The sequence below is a fragment of the Entelurus aequoreus genome, linkage group LG04, assembly GCF_033978785.1.
Source record: "Entelurus aequoreus isolate RoL-2023_Sb linkage group LG04, RoL_Eaeq_v1.1, whole genome shotgun sequence".
In the NCBI taxonomy this organism is placed as follows: domain Eukaryota; kingdom Metazoa; phylum Chordata; class Actinopteri; order Syngnathiformes; family Syngnathidae; genus Entelurus; species Entelurus aequoreus.
This window is the reverse complement of record NC_084734.1, coordinates 48,652,961-48,673,213: the sequence shown is the minus strand read 5'-3', so window position 1 is coordinate 48,673,213 and position 20,253 is coordinate 48,652,961. Positions and strand designations below refer to the sequence as shown.

At 38.9% G+C, this 20,253-nt stretch overlaps 1 protein-coding gene across 2 annotated transcripts in view; it reads left to right on the top strand.

The window, feature by feature from the left end:
• The window catches only part of nkain2 (sodium/potassium transporting ATPase interacting 2), a 203,847-nt gene that overhangs the window by 140,470 nt on the left and 43,124 nt on the right, over positions 1–20,253 (top strand). For both annotated transcript variants that reach the window (XR_009825922.1, XM_062045073.1), the window contains 2 exons: positions 2,419–2,619; positions 20,114–20,174. Coding sequence is in view for 1 of the 2 variants with exons in the window: in XM_062045073.1 (XP_061901057.1) it covers positions 2,419–2,619; positions 20,114–20,174 (262 nt within the window). In the remaining variant the exon portion in view is untranslated. The remainder of the gene's footprint in view (positions 1–2,418; positions 2,620–20,113; positions 20,175–20,253) is intronic.

Here is a 20,253-nt window from a genome sequence, read left to right as displayed (position 1 = left end):
ATGGCCGACTTCAATGATTACCTCTCAAAATACCATCATTTATGTCACCACATGACCATTGCTGGAGAAATACTATACAGAAAGACATTTACTGGGCATGGAATCACCTCAACAGTGTACAAAACAGGTTATTTTGTGGCGCATATAAAACTCAATCAGCAATTAAAATACCCACTTTGGAGTGACAAGTGAGTATCTAATCACAGTCTCGTTAACGTCAGGCTACCAAGATAGGCTACTGTCAACAACTTGTGATCTGATTGGCTATCCCAACTGTCTATCAACTGTATGTGTTCTGTTCGTTTGCATTGAATTCATCTGCTAACGGTCCGCGGTGTGGATCTGCTGATCTGCATAGCACCGCCGCGGCTCAAACCAGTGAGTATCCAATCACAGGACGCGTAAATATCACTTTCAACCTTAGGCCAGCTAGAAAACCTTACTGACAACAACTCGTGATCTGATTGGCTATCGCAATTATCTATCAACTGTATGTGCCCGTCAGTGACGTGCGGTGAGGTTCATGGCTGGTGAGGCACTGACTTCATCACAGTCAAATTTACAAACATATGAACCCTAAAGAGTATCTTATTCACCATTTGATTGGCAGCAGTTAACGGGTTATGTTTAAAAGCTCATACCAGCATTCTTCCCTGCTTGGCACTCAGCATCAAGGGTTGGAATTGGGGGTTAAATCACCAAAAATTATTCCCGGGCGCGGCGCCGCTGCTGCCCACTGCTCCCCTCACCTCCCAAGGGGTGATCAAGGGATGGGTCAAATGCAGAGGACAAATTTCACCACACCTAGTGTGTGTGTGACAATCATTGGTACTTTAACTTAACTTTAACTTTACACATACAAACTGTAGCACACAAAAAAGCATATTTAATTAAAAAAAACGTTATTATGGTCTTACCTTTACTTATAAATGAAGTCCATGCCCCGCTGTTGTGCTGGATTAATGCACCCCTGTCGTAGAATGCACCCCCTGACGGGAGTGTTATATCAACTAAAGCCCACACTTAAACTTTCCACGTGCAAGATTTAATCTATTTAAAAAAGTTATTTAATAAGAAGCCAAAAAGTGAAAAAACAATAATGTTCGTGTTGGAGGAGTTGTGAATGAATGAAAAATGAAATCCATGCTGCAGTCTACAGGTGTACCTAATGTTGTGGACCTGCGGTCATTCACAACTCCTCCAAAACAAACATTATTGTTTTTGCACTTTTTGGCTTCTTATTAAATAACTTTTTTAAATAGTGTAACCGAGGGTTTATAAATGTCGCATATACTGTATGAAACTACAAAATAATAAACACGGAGGCTCCAGTTTACACGAGGACCACTTTATTTACCTTCTCCAACGTGTCATCACTTCCGCTCTTAGCGCCTTCAAAATAAGAGCGCAAGGCATATACTGTATAACAGCGTGTAACAGGAATTAACATCACAAAGAGGAAAGCCCATAAAAATAGGTTACAATAGATTCAATCTTGCACGTGGAAAGTTTAAGTGTGGGCTTTAGTTGATATAACATGGACCCCCAAACCCCCCCCCCCCCCCCCCCCGCACAAGAAAAACATTACACACATACAGTTGTTGACAAAATACACTGTACATTATATACCTCAGCTAACTAAACTATGGAAATGTATAATATAGTTCATATAGCAATACGGTCTCACTGCACAGCAGGCCAGCAGTTAGCCGAGTCCGCAATCCATGTTGAGGCTCAACGCAGTGACGTGCCTCAACATTCTGATTGGATACAAACTCTAACCTAAAAACAAGAGCACTGGACAGAGCATAATATGACATGAAGAGAATATGAATACTTTTAGATATTTAGGGAAAGTAAATTGAAAATTACTTGTATTTATTTATTTATTATTGTTTTATTACTTTAATTATGATCATGATTTATGGTTATGTTAGGCCAGCAGAGGAGGCTTTGCTGGCCCTGACGGCACACCACTGCTGAAGGTAATATATAATTTATATGGTGCTGGGATACACCATGAGTTCAGCCTTTCAAAGTTCCTCTTGGATAACCAATGTTTTACCTTGGTATTGGTCAATTTCTTGTTACGGCCCTGTTTGGTACACGCAATGTTTGGCAGTACGGTAATTGAGACAGTACACAAAAACCACAGCAAAATTTCTGTTGAAAACCGAATCCTACGAAAAGTGTGGCGTAAAAAGCAGTACAACTACTGTATTATTACATATAAGCTTATAAGATTGATAACCTCAAAATCAGTTAATAAATGATAAAGATACTCATTCTAACCAAACGGTCTAAACAGCGCCACCTTGTGGTTTGATGCGCTTGATGATCCTGAGTCTTCATCTTTTGATGGATTTTTAGTCCCTCATCTTGCTGAGCGGGCGTTTAACCTGGCTTTCCTCTCTGTAGGACTCAGACCTGGTCCTGACGTTCAACCTGTCCATGCATCGGTCCTGGTGGATGGAGAACGGGCCCGGGTGCAGGGTGACCCCCGTCACCCCTCCTCCCTCCTGGGCTCCCGAGGACCACCGCTACATATCGATATCGGGCTGCCTGATGGATTTTCAGTTTGTGGAGGTGGCTCACTCCTCGCTGCAGATCTTGCTGGCTGTAAGTACTTTTCAAATACTACAACAGTACTTCTTTGGTGTGAGGTAGCTTGTCTATGACAAGAGAGTGTGTGTGTAGCTTTAATGCTAATGAGCTCTTTTGACATAAACACTGTAACTTTGCACTTGTAATAATAATAATAATGGATTAGATTTGATATCACACTTTTCTATTATTAGATAGCGCAAAGCGCTCACAGAGAAGTGGGAACCCATCATTCATTCACACCTGGTGGAGGTAAGCTACATTTGTAGCCACAGCTGCCCTGGGGTAGACTGACGGAAGCGAAGCTGCCAGTTTGCGCCTACGGCCCCTCCGACCTCCACCTATCATTCATTCATCATTCATTCACCAGTGTGAGCGGCACCGGGGGCAAGGGTGAAGTGTCCTGCCCAAGGACACAACGGCAGCGATTTGGATGTCAAGAGGCGGGGGGCGAACCTGCAACCCTCAGGTTACTCACTACGCCATACCGCCCCATCTATTACAACGTAATAGATGTTAAAGTTAAAGTTAAAGTCCCAACAATTGTCACACACACTGGGTGTGGTGAAATGTGTCCTCTGCATTTGACCCATCCCCATGTTCACCCCCTGGTAGGTGAGGGGAGCAGTAAGCAGCAGCGTGCGCCACGCTCGGGAATCATTTGGTGATTTAACCCCCAATTCCAACCCTTGATGCTGAGTGCCAAGCACAAATCTTGTTTGTCCATTTTTTGTAGTCTTTGGTATGACGCGGTCGGGGTTTGAACTTGCGACCTCCCAGTCTCAGGGCGGGCATTCAAACCACAAGGCCACTGAGCTGGTAATGTCATACATATATCACATATAACAGCGTAACATTAAAGAGTGGGACAGGAGGACACACATGTTAGCAACATTAGCAAAGCTATGTAAGCTACAAGCTCATGCTAACATTACATTTGACCAACTTCTTAGGTTAGCGACACTAGCTAAGCAATGTGAGCTATATGTTTTAACGTAGTCCTACTGTAGGTAACAACATTAGCATAGCTATGTGAGCTACATGCTAACATTATATGTTAGATTCACTGAAGAAAAACCGACGCGATCAAACTTATCACCTTCACGTCTTTAACTCACTGATGAATAGTCCAGTTGGCATTTTAAGACCTGTAGAGAAGCCTGCACCATATCATTGCACATAGTGTATATTATTGTTAAATAATAGGGATGTAACGATATCAAAATCTCACAATACGATATTATTAAGGATATTATTGTAGAATATTATGCAAAACATTTTCTTCTTCCTGGGGGGGAGCGTATCAGAAAATAATTGAGAACCACTGCTGTAATTGAACACAAAACATAATACTCAAATGTTGTAATCATATTTATTACTACAAACATGTACTTTTAAGTGGAAATAATTGTGCAGAAGCATCCACTGTTTCAAGCAAATATCTGACAATTAAATTTTTTATAATGTAAACACCTCAAAAATGTATGTTTAGCTTAGCTGGCTTCACATATCTTTTCTGGTTGATGGTTTTATCAAGTAGCTTGTCATTATTCCCACGGTGTGCAGAGTCCGCTCTCCCATCGGACGCTTTGGGACCTGCATTGTTGCCTTGGAAACGCTCAAGATAAAGATACCGCTTTAGTACGCATACTTCCACCAGAGGTTCTATTTTCGCCAAGCTTTGTTTGTCTGTTTGTTAGCAGTATAACTCAAAATGTTATGGATGGATTTCGATGAAATGTCCAGGAAATGTCCATAGAAAAAAATTCCTCTTATCTACACCGATCACAGTTCTCTCGCATGCTTTCTTCTCTTCTTTCTCCCTTTTACCGCGTTCCACGCTCACTAAGTTTTTGTATCTCATCATCAGACGACACGGCATTATTGTGATGATTTGGAAATCGCAACACCATAGTATCTACAATACCATTACGTCCCTATTAAATTAGCTTCAAAATGTCTGAGTTTGAACCACAGCCATGAAAGTGAGGCGAAACAAAGTACGACACAAGTGTTCAGTTCAGAGCACTTCGAAAACACAAAATGTTGCCAGCTTGTAAATAAACACAATTGGAACCTTTAACATTAAACATCACTGATGTTAGGAAACATACGTCTACTGTATTATAATCATACAGCGACATAAGTAGATATGAGCCACATGCTAACATTACATTTTAACATTATGCTAGGTTAGCATCATTAGCATAGCTATGTGAGCCATATGCTAACATTACATTTTAACATTATGCTAGGTTAGCATCATTAGCATAGCTATGTGAGCCACATGCTAACATTATGCCAGGTTAGCATCATTAGCATAGCTATGTGAGCCACATGCTAACATTTCAATGTGAGCAACATGCTTACATTACATTTTAACATCATCCTAGGTTAACATTAGCTCAGCTATGTGAGCCACATGCTAATATTACATTTTAACATTATACTAGGTTAGCAACATTAGCATAGCTATGTGAGCCACATGCTTACATTACATTTTAACATCCTGCTAGTTTAGCAACATTAGCTTAGCTATGTGAGCCATATGCTAACATTACATTTAACATCCTGCTAGTTTAGCAACATTAGCTTAGCTATGTGAGCCATATGCTAACATTACATTTAACATCCTGCTAGTTTAGCAACATTAGCTTAGCTATGTGAGCCATATGCTAACATTACATTTAACATCCTGCTAGTTTAGCAACATTAGCTTAGCTATGTGAGCCATATGCTAACATTACATTTAACATCTTGCTAGGGTAGCAATATTAGCATAACTATGTGAGCCACATGCTAACATTATGCTAGGTTAGCAACATTAGCAGAGTTATTTGAGTCACATGCCTACATTACATTTTAACATCATGCTAGGTTAGCAACATTAGCTAAGCTATGTTGCCACATGCTAACATTACATTTTAACATTATGTTAGGTTAGCAACATTAGCTTAGCTATGTTGCCACATACTAACATTACATTTTAACGTAATGTTAGGTTAGCAACATTAGCATAGCTATGTGAGCCATATGCTAACAATACAGTTTAACATCATGCTAGGTTAGCATATGACTTGAAAAACAATATCATCATACTTCCCCGTCTGTAACTGACTGACGGATTGTTGGCCTGGCTGCATGTTTAAGATGCGTAGCAAAGCCAGAGGAAGACATTTCTTCGGAAATCAAGTGTATGAACGCCTCTTCTGTCAGAAGTGTATCAAACAAAGAGAAGATGATATATTTGATGTTCATAACACTTTTTATTCTTTGAACATCTAAAAAAGTACTTTGGCATAATAGTGGACCTTGAAAGACTTCTTTACCTCTTGTTTAATCTGTGCCAAAACGATTTCCCGTTGCCCCCCCCCCCCCCCTTTCCACACCAGCGCTGTCAAAGTGGTCATTAGCAGGATCAGAGGAGAGCAGGAGTGATGGAGGTCTGTCACCTTTCATCACCGTCTTCCTCCTGGCGTCCTTGTGCACACCAAACATTCAAGTACATGTGGACACTTCAGGATTAAATGGGCAGAAGCAGTCTGGGTAAGCAGGTGCATCTGCATCCTGGGCTCCACCGTCGCTGCAGATTACAGTGATACTTATAGCTTGGCTGAGCGCCAAGCCGCCACACAGCTGTACCACTATCTGCACGTAATTGCTGTGCGGAAAAGCTGTCATGCCTCTCTCTCTCTCTCTCTCTGTCTCTCTCTCTCTCTCTCTCTCTCTCTCTCTCTCACACTCTCTCTGTCTCTACTCGATCCTGAAGGCTTCGCCGGACGGCTTAAATTGCTGGAAACGCTGTCAGAGATCCTAATAGCGTCCGTTCTATGCGTGGACTTGCTAAAGGACCTGTATTGTAGTTTGGTATGCTGGACTTCTGCTGTGCTTTATTTTTTTCCCATCAAATTTGAGAAGTGAGGGCTGCTCAATGGAGAATTTGTGGAGCAAAAAGTCAAGCATTGTTTGGTCAAACTGAAGTGACTTCATGCACCATACAGTATGGAATGTCTAATAAAGTTATGCATTTATTTAAAGACAAATCTTTGTCATATTATTACTTCTTAGTAGAGATGTCCGATAATATCGGACTGCCGATATTATCGGCCGATAAATGCTTTAAAATGTAATATCGGAAATAATCGGTATCGGTTTCAGTAAGTAAAATGTATGACTTTTTAAAACACCGCTATACGGAGTGGTACACTGACGTAGGGAGAAGTACAGAGCGCCAATAAACCTTAAAGACACTACTTTTGCGTGCCGGCCCAATCACATAATATCTATGGCTTTTCACACACACATGTGATAGCAATGCATACTTGGTCAACAGCCATACAGGTCACACTGAGGGTAGTCGTATAAACAACTTTAACACTGTTACAAATATGCGCCACACTGTGAACCCACACCAAACAAGAATGACAAACACATTTCGGGAGAACATCCGCACCGTAACACAACATGAACACAACAGAACAAATACCCAGAACCCCTTGCAGCACTAACTCTTCCAGGACGCTACAATATACCCCCCGCTACCCCCTACCCACTCCACCTCAACTACGCCCCCCCCCCCCAACCCCGCTCACCTCAACCTCCTCATGCTCTCTCAGGGAGAGCATGTCCCAAATTCCAAGCTGCTGTTTTGAGGCATGTTAATAAAAATAATGCACTTTGTGACTTCAATAATAAATATGGCAGTGCCATGTTGGCATTTTTTTCCATAACTTGAGTTGATTTATTTTGGAAAACCTTGTTACATTGTTTAATGCATCCAGCGGGGCATCACAACAAAATTAGGCATAATAATGTGTTAATTCCACGACTGTATGTACCGGTATCGGTTGATATCTGAATCGGTAATTAGGAGTTGGACAATATCGGAATATCGGATATCGGCAAAAAAGCCATTATCGGACACCTCTACTTTTTAGTATTAACATTTCAGCTTTTTTTCATGTTGTAATATGCCTTTTCGGTTTTGGTTGTTTTTTCCTGTTTATTGTTTTTCTACAATGTTTCTGTTACGATCCGTTGCCCGGATCATAGTTTGTTTACGTTGTATGTCACTTGTTGGCTTAGTTCTGTTTCAGCACCCCTGTTTTGTGTCTCTTTAGTTGCCATAGTTATTTATCAGTGTCACCTGCCTCTGATAGTGTTCAGGATGCTCACCTGTTCCTAGGCACTAATCAGAGAGCTATTTAGTCCTGCCTTTTCGCCTCACTCGTTCTGGTGCTTTTGTTTGCTCTCATGCAACTGTCACGTGTATTCCTTGTGTTTCTTGCGCTAAGTTCCACCTTAGTTTCCCTGTGTAGCTATCCCGTTAGCTGCCCGTGCTATAGGCATTCCCTGTGCACGCTCTCCTTTTGTTTTGTTCGTTTTTGTATTTTTTAAAAATTATTTAATGGAATAAATAATTTCCTACCTGCACGCTGCCTCCGGAGTTCCTGCAGCATACCGTGGAAGAACAATCTGCGTATCACCGCCGCCTCTCCGTTACAGTTTCACGAACATGTTAAAAAATTACAACATGGTCCTCAAATGGGCCCCGGCCGCACGTTGGACACACCTGTTTTTCATATTTTTGCAGGGAAGTTAAAAGTCTCAGCAAGCGAGGTCAGAGTGTCTACAATATGGCGTCAGAAATCTGCCACAATCAGTGCCAATGGATTCGGCGCAACGGGAAGTTTTTCTCGCGTTATTTATCCATCCATTCATCCATTTCCTACCGCTTGTCCCTTTCGGGGTTGCGGGGGGTCGCTGGAGCCTATCTCAGCTGCATTCGGGCGGAAGGCGGGGTACACCCTGGACAAGTCGCCACCTCATCGCAGGGCCAACACAAATAGACAGACAACATTCACACTCACATTCACACACTAGGGCCAATTTAGTGTTGCCAATCAACCTATCCCCAGGTGCAGGTCGCTAATCAAATAAAAACGTTGAAAAAAGGCCAAGTATTGGCCATGGGAGAAGAGATCGAGACATGCAGAGTGTGCTTTACCACCGCCGTGAAAGGTGAGGTGTGGAAGTGTACAGAATACGTTTTTGACTGTGTTTCTCTGTTTCTGTACGCATGGGGCGTTCCACCTTTTTGAACTTAGGCGGCATTGAATACACGGCCCAGCAACTCCCCTCCTTTCTGATTGGTCACTTTGAACGCCTGCTGTCTCCTGGTCAGAGCCAATTGGAGTGCACTTACCGGCAAACTGTTCGCAAACAGAGCCTGCACAAGCGCGCAGAGACTGGATTTTGGCACGGTTTTGACATCATACTTCAGTTTTGTCTCGTTAGCACTAACACTAGTCATGATTTCAACTTGTCAAATGCTTGTGTAGTTGCCTTTTGACACAAACAGACTATCTTTGAATCTCAGTAAAACTAAAATAATGCTATTTGGTAACAGTATAAGAGAAAGTCAAACACAACTACAAATAGATGGAGTAGATATTGAAAGGGTAATAGAAAACACATTTTTGGGTGTAATAATATATGATAAAATGAACTGGAAATCTCATGTAAAAATATACAACATAAAGTAGCAAGAAACACGTCAATAATGAAAAAAGCAAAACATGTTCTAGATCAAAAATCACTTCTTATTCTTTACTGCTCACTAGTGTTACCATATCTGAGTTATTGTGTAGAAATATGGGGAAACAAATGTGCACTTCATTCATTAACGGTGTTACAAAAAAGATCAATTAGAATAATACATAATGTTGGATATAGAGAACATACAAACTCTTTATTTATTGAATCAAAAATATTGAAATTCAATGACTTGGTGCATTTGCAAACAGCTAAAAGCCTGTACAAAGCAAACTATAACCTGCTACCCAAGAATGTACAACAATTCTTCTCAACAAAAGAGGAGGAATATAACCTTAGAGGAAAATCTAATTTAAAACATTTGTATGCTCGTACAACACTTAAAACCTTTAGCATATCTGTATGTGGAATTAAATTATGGAATGGATTAACCAAAGAAATCAAACAAAGCACCAATATGATTCAGTTTAAGAGACTGTTCAAACTACAAGTGTTCACAAAGTACACAGAACAAGAATTATGAACATCTTGAACTCTTTTTTTCTTTTTCTTTTTTCTTTTGAGATAATGATTATTTATGTATTTAATATTTGTTCACTTACTATGGTATATTATTTATTTATTATTGATGTATTCACTGTTCTGTTACAGAGAACAAGGAAATTGGATAACATTGCTATGGTATGAAAAGAGGTAGGATTAAATAAGCTCTACTTCTTCCTCCTCCTTTTCGGACGTGCTGTAATGAAATATGTGATGCATTACATTGTATCGTATGCATGTTCGAAATAAACTGAAACTGAACTGAACTGAACTGAACGCTTCCACACCTCACCTTTCACGATAGTGGGAATGCTTGTGGAGCTTCCCTGCGTGTCTGGATCTCTCCTCCTGCGGTGAACAAATAATGAAATATATGAGGAACACAGTAATGTCATTTTGCTAAGGAAGCCTTAGAGACGCAAACATGTGGTCAGCCATGTTTGTTTTGGTCATGACATACTTGCAGATAAGTACGTAACATGCTATCGTGCACAAAACGACGTCTCATTTGTGCACACGATGTCGTCAAGCCCCGAATTTGAATGTTGTTTGGGCCCGCAGGGGTTTGGTGCTTTGCTGAGTCAGCAGCGTAGGTTCTGCTCTCTGCAGCCTCATCACCCCTGAAAATGACTTTTGCTGCACATAGAACTCTTGCTGCAATGCACATTAATATCCTGTTAATATTCCATCTTGCTGTTGCTGCATGCTAACATAATATCCTGTTGACACATAAGAGGGGGGGTGTGCTTGTATTGTGAAGAAACAGAAAAGTAAAATATTGACAAGCAGCAGCAATATTACACTTTATCTTGCTTTATGCTAATCAACTGTTTCATATTTGCTTTTATCCTTCATCAGCACATTTGGATAAAATAATACATAGTCAAGAATGTTTGTCATACATACACACATTTATATAAAAACACATTTAAACATTTGGAAAACATAAATATACAACTTGTTTACTTTCGATATAATACCAATATTGGTTTGATCCCATACAATATCAGCAGGAGTCATACATACTTTTATTATTTTGTAATGTGGAACAATAGAAGTTTTGATTTGATCAAGTGAAGTTAGTCCGAGAAGAATGGTAGGTATGAAAAACACTAACCTATTATCAACTTACACTATCAACCGTCTGGAATGGACTTGTGCTGTCTTTAAAGGGGAACTGTGCTTCTTTTGCAATGTTGCCTAACCCTTATGTAAGACAAGAACACATATGTTTTTGTTTTGTTTATGCATTCCAAACTTTAAATACATGTGATCAAAAGTCTGCTTACAATAGAGCCTACAGGAGTCGCGCAAATTTGCCTATAAAAGCCCTTAAAAACATCCAAACACCTCCATTAAGGTTTTATATACATGATGTAAGTATATATATAATGTAGTAATGGGCGCAATATTAATAACATTTAATATTTACTTATTTTGATCATTTTAAGCATACGCAGCGCATTATTTTATTTTTTCTTCATCACTGATTTCTTCTCACTTCACACTTCCTGTACAATGTCTGCTGTTATTAGGATGTTAGGATGTTCAAAATCTCATAATCCTCGGGAAGAAAAGGGGGGTGGAACCAAGCGTCCATTCGTGTCGTTCTCGCCATTACCGGATCCAAATTGACTGCCAAAGTGCACTAACTTGTCAGAATACCTCCTCGTCTTTTAACTATCCAGGTGAGAGGCATGATTTTTGATCTACAATAAAGTTTCACAAGCAGGCAATCGATGAAACTGCTTACCACTCGATGGTGTAAACATAGGGACACAAGCTAGTGATCACAGTGCCGCTATAAATAGTTTGAATGCGTTAGCGCTTATAATAACAATATTACTAATACTTAGTTAATATTCAAATCACAAAATGTAAATCGAGTATTGGTAGCACTTTTTGAATGGTTAGTTATCAGGTTTTATGGCCAGAATAGAGTACCTCCCATTGGCTACGCTGTAAACTGACTTTTTTTTACATTTATTTACGAGTTAGGAATGCATTAAAAAAAATAAAAAATCCGTCATCCTGTTTTTCATAATGATTGTGAACGATAGGCAAAATTCCAAAAAAAAAGTGCAGTTCCCCTTTAAGTTGAAGTTGTTTTTCTGGCTAGACCTAGTGGTCACAGTAAATCATGTTGTTATAATGATAAATAAATGATAAATGGGTTATACTTGTATAGCGCTTTTCTACCTTCAAGGTACTCAAAGCGCTTTGACAGTATTTCCACATTCACCCATTCACACACACATTCACACACTGATGGTGGGAGCTGCCATGCAAGGCGCTAACCAGCAGCCATCAGGAGCAAGGGTGAAGTGTCTTGCCCAAGGACACAACGGACGTGACTAGGATGGTAGAAGGTGGGGATTGAACCCCAGTAACCAGCAACCCTCCGATTGCTGGCACGGCCACTCTACCAACTTCGCCACGCCGTCCGTTAAGCTTATGATGCAGTAAGTTGAATGGTATGGACACGTTTGTTACTGTATACTTTTAATACGCTTCTGCCTTGGAGACTTTGTATGTGTAAGTAATATGCAACTACAGTATAATTATTTGTTACTTTATTTATATTGACAAATGTGTTGTTTTAGACTGCAATATTGTTCAATGATGTCAGGCTTGGGCGAATGAAGGGACTCAGATGCAGAGAGGGGAGGTTCTAAATAAGGCTTTTATTTTGAAAATAACTCTTAACCTCCAGAGCAGAAAATATACAATCACTATGAGGTTCTACTATATCAAAAAACGTTTCCAAAAAGGGAAAGAACCAAAAATCACTCCAACGGAGGAATAGACAAAAATAAGACAAATATAACTAGCAACGAATCTGCTATAAAAAACTTTAACAAAAAGCGCTCCAAACGGAGGAAGAAATAAAGGACTATCAAAACTTACTACTCTCACAATTATTCTAACATTTATATAAACAAAAATCACTCAAACTTTGAGGAAGGAAATAATTAAAGAAAAATCATAACTCACCACTGCGGTTGAAAAAGGTTAAATAACAAAGGTCGCTCTAAGGGAGGAAAAGGTTAACTCAAAATTACAGCTTGAAAAACGCTGGATAAACATACGTGGTCGTGGGACGAGGCAAGACAAGAACATGAACTAGGATGCAAGACAGGCACGAAGGATCGAGACAATCTGGCACAGAACAAGGGGAGGGATGGCCTTATATGGAACATGAGGGTAATGGGAAACAGGTGGAAACAATCAAGGGTCAGGGATGACGTCAGACTGGTGACACAAGAGGAAGGGCCCGTGATCTGAAACAAGAGGAGATGCTTTTTCAAAATAATACATGCAAATCACAAGACAGAAAAAACCAAGACAAGACTCTCCTCACCGCGGTGTGACAAATGAAGGACATGTATTATGTACAGTATGTCTAGATTCTGTAAAATTTGGTAAAGAGGTTGCTTGTTCTTGATGTACAAACCCCGTTTCCATATGAGTTGGGAAATTGTGTTAGATGTAAATATAAACGGAACACAATGACTTGCAAATCCTTTTCAACCCATATTCAATTGAATGCACTACAAAGACAAGATATTTGATGTTCAAACTCATAAACTTTTTTTTTTTTTGCAAATAATAATTAACTTAGAATTTAATGGCTGCCAAAGTAGTTGGGAAAGGGCATGTTCACTACTGTGTTACATGGCCTTTCCTTTTAACAACACTCAGTAAATGTTTGGGAACTGAGGAGACAAATATTTTAAGCTTCTCAGGTGGAATTCTTTCCAATTCTTGCTTGATGTACAGCTTAAGTTGTTCAACAGTCCGGGGGTTTCCGTTGTGGTATTTTAGGCTTCATAATGCGCCACACATTTTCAATGGGAGACAGGTCTGGACTACAGTCAGGCCAGTCTAGTACCCGCACTCTTTTACTATGAAGCCACGTTGATGTAACACATGGCTTGGCATTGTCTTGCTGAAATAAGCAGGGGCGTCCATGGTAAAGTTGCTTGGATGGCAACATATGTTGCTCCAAAACCTGTGTGTACCTTTCAGCATTAATGGCGCCTTCACAGATGTGTAAGTTACCAATGCCTTGGGCACTAATACAGCCCCATACCATCACAGATGCTGGCTTTTCAACTTTGCGCCTATAACAATCCGGATGGTTCTTTTCCTCTTTGGTCCGGAGGACACGACGTCTACAGTTTCCAAAAATAATTTCAAATGTGGACTCGTCAGACCACAGAACAATTTTCCACTTTGTATCAGTCCATCTTAGATGAGCTCAGGCCCAGCGAAGCCGACGGCGTTTCTGGGTGTTGTTGATAAACGGTTTTCGCCTTGCATAGGAGAGTTTTAACTTGCACTTACAGATGTAGCGACCAACTGTAGTTACTTACAGTGGGTTTCTGAAGTGTTCCTGAGCCCATGTGGTGATATCCTTTACACACTGATGGGGCGGCGTGGCGAAGTTGTTAGAGTGGCCGTGCCAGCAATCGGAGGGTTGCTGCTTACTGGGGTTCAATCCCCACCTTCTACCATCCTAGTCACGTCCGTTGTGTCCTTGGGCAAGACACTTCACCCTTGCTCCTGATGGCTGCTGGTTAGCGCCTTGCATGGCAGCTCCCACCATCAGTGTGTGAATCTGTGAGTGAATGGGTAAATGTGGAAATACTGTCAAAGCGCTTTGAGTACATTAAAGGTAGAAAAGCGCTATACAAGTATAACCCATTTATCATTTATCATTTACTTGTTGATGCAGTACAGCCTGAGGGATCGAAAGTCACGGGCTTAGCTGCTTACGTGCAGTGATTTCTCCAGATTCTCAGAACCCTTTGATGATATTACGGACCGTAGATGGTGAAATCCCTAAATTCCTTGCAATAGCTGGTTGAGAAAAGTTTTTCTTAAACTGTTCAACAATTTGCTCACGCATTTGTTGACAAAGTGGTGACCCTCGCCCCATCCTTGTTTGTGAATGACTGAGCATTTCATGGGATCTACTTTTAAACCCAATCATGGCACCCACCTGTTCCCAATTTGCCTGTTCACCTGTGGGATGTTCCAAATAAGTGTTTGATGAGCATTCCTCAACTTTATCAGTATTTATTGCCACCTTTCCCAACTTCTTTGTCACGTGTTGCTGGCATCAAAGTTAATGATTATTTGCAACAACAAAAACAAGTTTATCAGTTTGAACATCAAATACAGTATTTCCTTGAATAGCTGCAGGGGCGCTAATTAATTTAAAACCTCTTCTCACTCCTGCGCTTACCAAAAGCATGCGGGATGGGCAAGCATGCGCTAAATATTTTAAAACCTCTTCTCACTCCGGCGCTTACCTTATCATGAAAAGCACATTTAATAAAAAAAAAACGTTATTATGGTCTTACCTTTACTTATAAATGGTGTCCATGTGCAGCTGTTTCTGATCAAAGGCAGTCTTCCTTATCTTTCTTCAGTTTTAAAAGTCTCTGGAGATATTGCTTTAATTATTACCTCCTGCTTCGATTGAAAGTCCAGTTTAGAAAACTGTTTTATTTTAGATATATAATCCTCCATGGTAAAAGTGCAGGCAAACGATCGCTGCTCATGCTTGCTGCTTGTTGTCTTCTTCTGCAGTACCGGTCTTCTGCAGTACTGGTAGTCGCAAGAAAGATCACTAGCGCCCTCTACCACCAGTAGGCGGGAGTCATTTAATGACTCATATTTGACCTGGCGGAAGTGCCACGCATGCGCTAATTATTTTGCGAAACGAGTTTGACTCGGCTGTAATTCTAGGCAGGCGAATACTATATTCCTGGCGGCAATTCAAGGAAATATGGTATGTTGTCTTTGTAGCATATTCAACTGAATATGGGTTAAAAATTATTTGCAAATCATTGTATTCCGTTTATATTTACATTTAACACCATTTCCCAACTCATATGGAAACGGGGTTTGTAGATTTATTACTTGAAGAACTTTGGTTAAAAATCCTCACATAGACTTCAAGACAGAAAACAGGTTCCTCTTTTTTATATACTTTTCTGCCGACAATTTTTAAAAAAATGTATAATACTAATGTATAAAAATGTACAATAAAATAATTTAATCATTAAAAATTTTTTTCGGTCTTTCAAAGTGAAATTTTTAGCTGTTTCAACACCCATGGGTTCACATTTTTAAGCTACATGCTAATATTAGCAGGCTAACATATGCTCAAAGTTTTTAGGTTTTTTTTCAAAATTGCTTTCAGGATTTTTGATATAATATTTTTTACAACACTTACAGACATTTATACCTTGCACCGTACAAAATATTATATATTTAGAAAAAGAACAAAATAAATGAATGAATATATACAGTATACATTTTTTTTATTTTTTTTTTATTTAAAAAAGTAAAAGTTGATAGAAACGTAATTGCTGTATAGACGTGTCCAACGTGTGGTCTAAGGATTATTTGCTGCCCGCACTTCCTTTTTTTATCTGCGTGCCTATTCTACAAATGAATGTGAAGACTTAATGCACACAAGCGTTAGAATTTAAGGTTTGGTTTTGCTTTGGCACCTCTAACACAAAGTTAAGATGTAGGCAATGTTTTTTCAATTAATTACCGTATTTTTCGGACTATAAATTGCAGGTTTTTTTCATAGTTTGGCCGGGGGTGCGACTTATACTCAGGAGCGACTTATGTGTGAAATTATTAACACAGTACCGTAAAATATCAAATAATATTATTTAGCTCATTCACGTAAGAGACTAGACGTATAAGATTTCATGGGATTTAGCGATTAGGAGTGACAGATTGTTTGGTAAACGTATAGCATGTTCTATATGTTATAGTTATTTGAATGACTCTTACCATAATATGTTACGTTAACATACCAGGCACGTTCTCAGTTGGTTATTTATGCGTCATATAACGTACACTTATTCAGCCTGTTGTTCACTATTCTTTATTTATTTTAAATTGCCTTTCAAATGTATATTCTTAGTGTTGGGTTTTATCAAATACATTTCCCCAAAAAATGCGACTTATATATGTTTTTTTCCTTCTTTATTATGCATATTCGGCCAGTGCGACTTATACTCCGAAAAATACGGTATATTGAATATGTCTACCTTCACTATATGAACATGTTTAACCAACAAAATAAGACAGGACACCTTTTAGAAAGGTCTAAAAGCCACCTTTAGGTTGGTTACCCAATAAGACACAAATTTAGCAAAGTGATGCTGCTTTTTCCTCCTGCTTAAGAAAGAAACAGTGCCCCCCGCCCCCTCAAATTCTATAATCCCGGTAAAAGCCAGGTCATCATCTGTGAAGATGATGACAATATTTAAACTCCTAATTGATTCCATCCCGTTTCCTGCTTGTAGACGTTGATAAGTGTGTTTAGAATCAGATGATGTCGTCTGTTTGCGCCTGATAATCATACTTTTTTTTCCCACTGCCAACATCCTCAATGCCTTATCGTTAATCCCACACGTCCTTTTGCTGCTGATAAACAGTGCTGTCACCAACGTATCTCATTCACACGATTACATTTGTTTATTTGGCGCTAATCAATGCTTCAGCCCAGACGCTCTTTTGTGTTCTGGGTTAGCAAAATCATTCTTTGATGTTTATTTAATCCTCATTTAACTACTTTAACCAGCAAATAACAAACTTATTTACAAACTAAAACCAGCAAATACTACATTAATTTAACCACTAAAACCAGTAATTAATAAAGTCATTTAAATACTTAAACCACTTAATAATAATAAAAATTTAACTACTCAAGCCAGTAAATCATACACGTATTTAAGTACTAAAACCAGTAAATTGTATTTATTTCAAACATGTTTAATAACCGAAAAGGACAGAAAAAAAACAAAACAACAAAAAGAGTAATGAAAAGAAAATAATTATTATTGTGATGTGTTTGGAACATGTGTACAGTTACAATGTTGACGTCACATGTTACACTTTCACATTCTAACATGTCTGAAAAGGAGTAGGAAAAAGCAGAGTTGAAATAGAATAGATAGTTAAATTGCTGTATGGTCCACATAATTTACTGAATATGTGATAGAATGTCATTCATCAATAAGGTTCAAGATGTTTATCAGTATTCCTCTTCCTTGTAATTTGTAAACACTTTGAGTTTGAAAAGTTTCTTAAAAGTAGTAATTTAGCTCATAAAAGCAGTAGTTTAGCTTGTAAAAGCAGTACCTTAGCTAGTAAAAGCAGTCATTTAACTAGGTAAAGCAGTAATTTAGCTAGGAAAAGCAGTAAATAACTACTGAAAGCAGTAATTAGACTAGTAAAAGCAGTAATTTAACTAGTAAAAGCAGTAAGTTAGCTAGTAAAAGCAGTAAATAATGATTAAAAATGATTATAAGACAAAGTGAAATAGAAATGGTTTAGCTCGAATAAGACTCTGATTGGTTGCAAACGTAAAATGTTATTAGACAAAGCAAACAAAAGACTATTAAGACTATAATATTCTTGTTTATTCAACAAATATGAAATTAGCACAGCAGAGTCTATACATTTCGCTGTTCTTTCTCTTTTCTTGATCTGTAAGTAAGAAGCAGAAGGAAGCTTAAATTAGTGTTTCCTATTGTGTGGATTCGTCTTCACATTTCAGTATATTTTGGGTGCAGTAAAGAAACAAAATCCAAAACATAAAATTACTTAACTTTTGTGTGAACTGCTTTAATAATGTGTAAACTGAATCAAACATTAAAACAAATACTAACATTAAAATAAGAATGGGGAACAATTTGATAGATTGTGTTCAATAAAACTGCTAAAACAATTTAATGTAATTCAATATATGCTCAACTATCTCAAACTAAACATCTTGTGTTATAGCTCAGTGGTCCCCAACCTTTTTGTAGCTGGGGACCGGTCAACGCTTGAAAATTTGTCCCACGGGGTGGGGGGATTTTTTTTTTTCATAAAGAAATACAATCACGTGTGCTTACAGACTGTATCCCTGCAGACTGTATTGATCTATAGTGACATACACAATATGTATATATTGTGTTTTTTATGTTGATTTAATTTTTTTAAAAAAATTATTATTATTATTATTTTTTTTTTTTTTTTTTTTTTTTTGCGCGGCCCAGTACCAATCGGTCCACTGTTATAGCTGACAAAGCAAATTAGTTTAGTCCTGTATATAATAATTACTTATTTTATGATTATAATATACAAAAACATATTGTGAATATACATTTACTGTTACACCCCAAATAGTACTGCTTTTTGGCTCAATTTGAAGTTCAGGAGCATTCATTTATTTAGTTATTTATTCATTTACCTGCTTAGTTAGAGCTTTGATTAGTGATTGAGTTAGTTTTTTAAAGCTAGGGTTAGTTAGTGTTAGTCAGAGCTGGGATAAGTTAGTGTTATGGTTGGTTTGTCTTATGTTACTTTGTGTTGTTTTAGTTATGGTTACTGGTAGTTAGTATTGTTAACTGTGAGCAAGGGTTAGTTATTGTTGGGGCTAATTAGGTGTAGTTAGAGGTAGGGTTAGTTCATGTTTGTTAGTGTTAGTTAGCGTTATTTAGTATTAGGGTTAGTTAGTGACAGTGTTATGGTATGTTTTGGGGCAGGTAATTGTTAGAGGTATGATAGACCAGTATGTTAGTATTATGGTTATGGTTAGTTTTAGTTAAGTTAAAGTTAAAGTACCACTGATAGTTGGAATTGGGGTTTATATCACCAAAATGATTCCCGAGCGCGGCCACCGCTGCTGCTCACTGCTCCCCTCACCTCCCAGGGGGTGGAACAAGGGGATGGGTCTAATGCAGAGGATAATTTCACCACACCTAGTGTGTGTGTGGTTGTGTTAGTTAGTTTTCCTTAATGCTAGTTTGTAAGCAAAGTAATTATTGCCGATGCAGTAAAATCACTAATATAGTTGTCGGTGCATATTAGTTGGGGGCGAGCAAGATGGCAACAGAGGCGAGGAAGGAGTGAGGAACATATTTCCAAGTAAATGAGGTGTAGACCTTGAAATAAACGAACATCAATGAATACCAAAACAAGGTCGTAACTAAAGCCTCATTGCAGAAACAAACAGTAAGCCTTTTCGGTGTTACACTTTAATTCTTCTGCCAACGTCTTCTATCTGTCCTCCTTTTTTGAGGTTTTAAAAGGCCAACTTTTTATCGACCGCCCTTTCCTGCATCTTCGCCCCAATCTGCTACCTCCTCCTGGTTGCCAAGGAGCAGCCAATGAGAGGAGAGATTAGAGAGCAAAGGTGTTCTAGTCTCGGCGTCCAAACAAGAATGTTGGTAGCTAAAGAGACCACATGAGTGCTTTTTGTGAAAAAGCAACAAAAAAAAACAATTTTGTGTAACACTAACTCAACAAAGCTTTGGTGTGCGTTGACACAATATGCTCTTCATTCCACAACAACGTCTCACTAATGTCTGCTTCCTGTCTCCTCCAGTTGGTGGGGTTCATCTATGCCTGCTACGTGGTCAAGATCATCTCGGAGGAAGAGGACAGCTGTGAGTGCACACACACACACACACACACACACACACACACACACACACACACACACACACATAAACACACACACACACA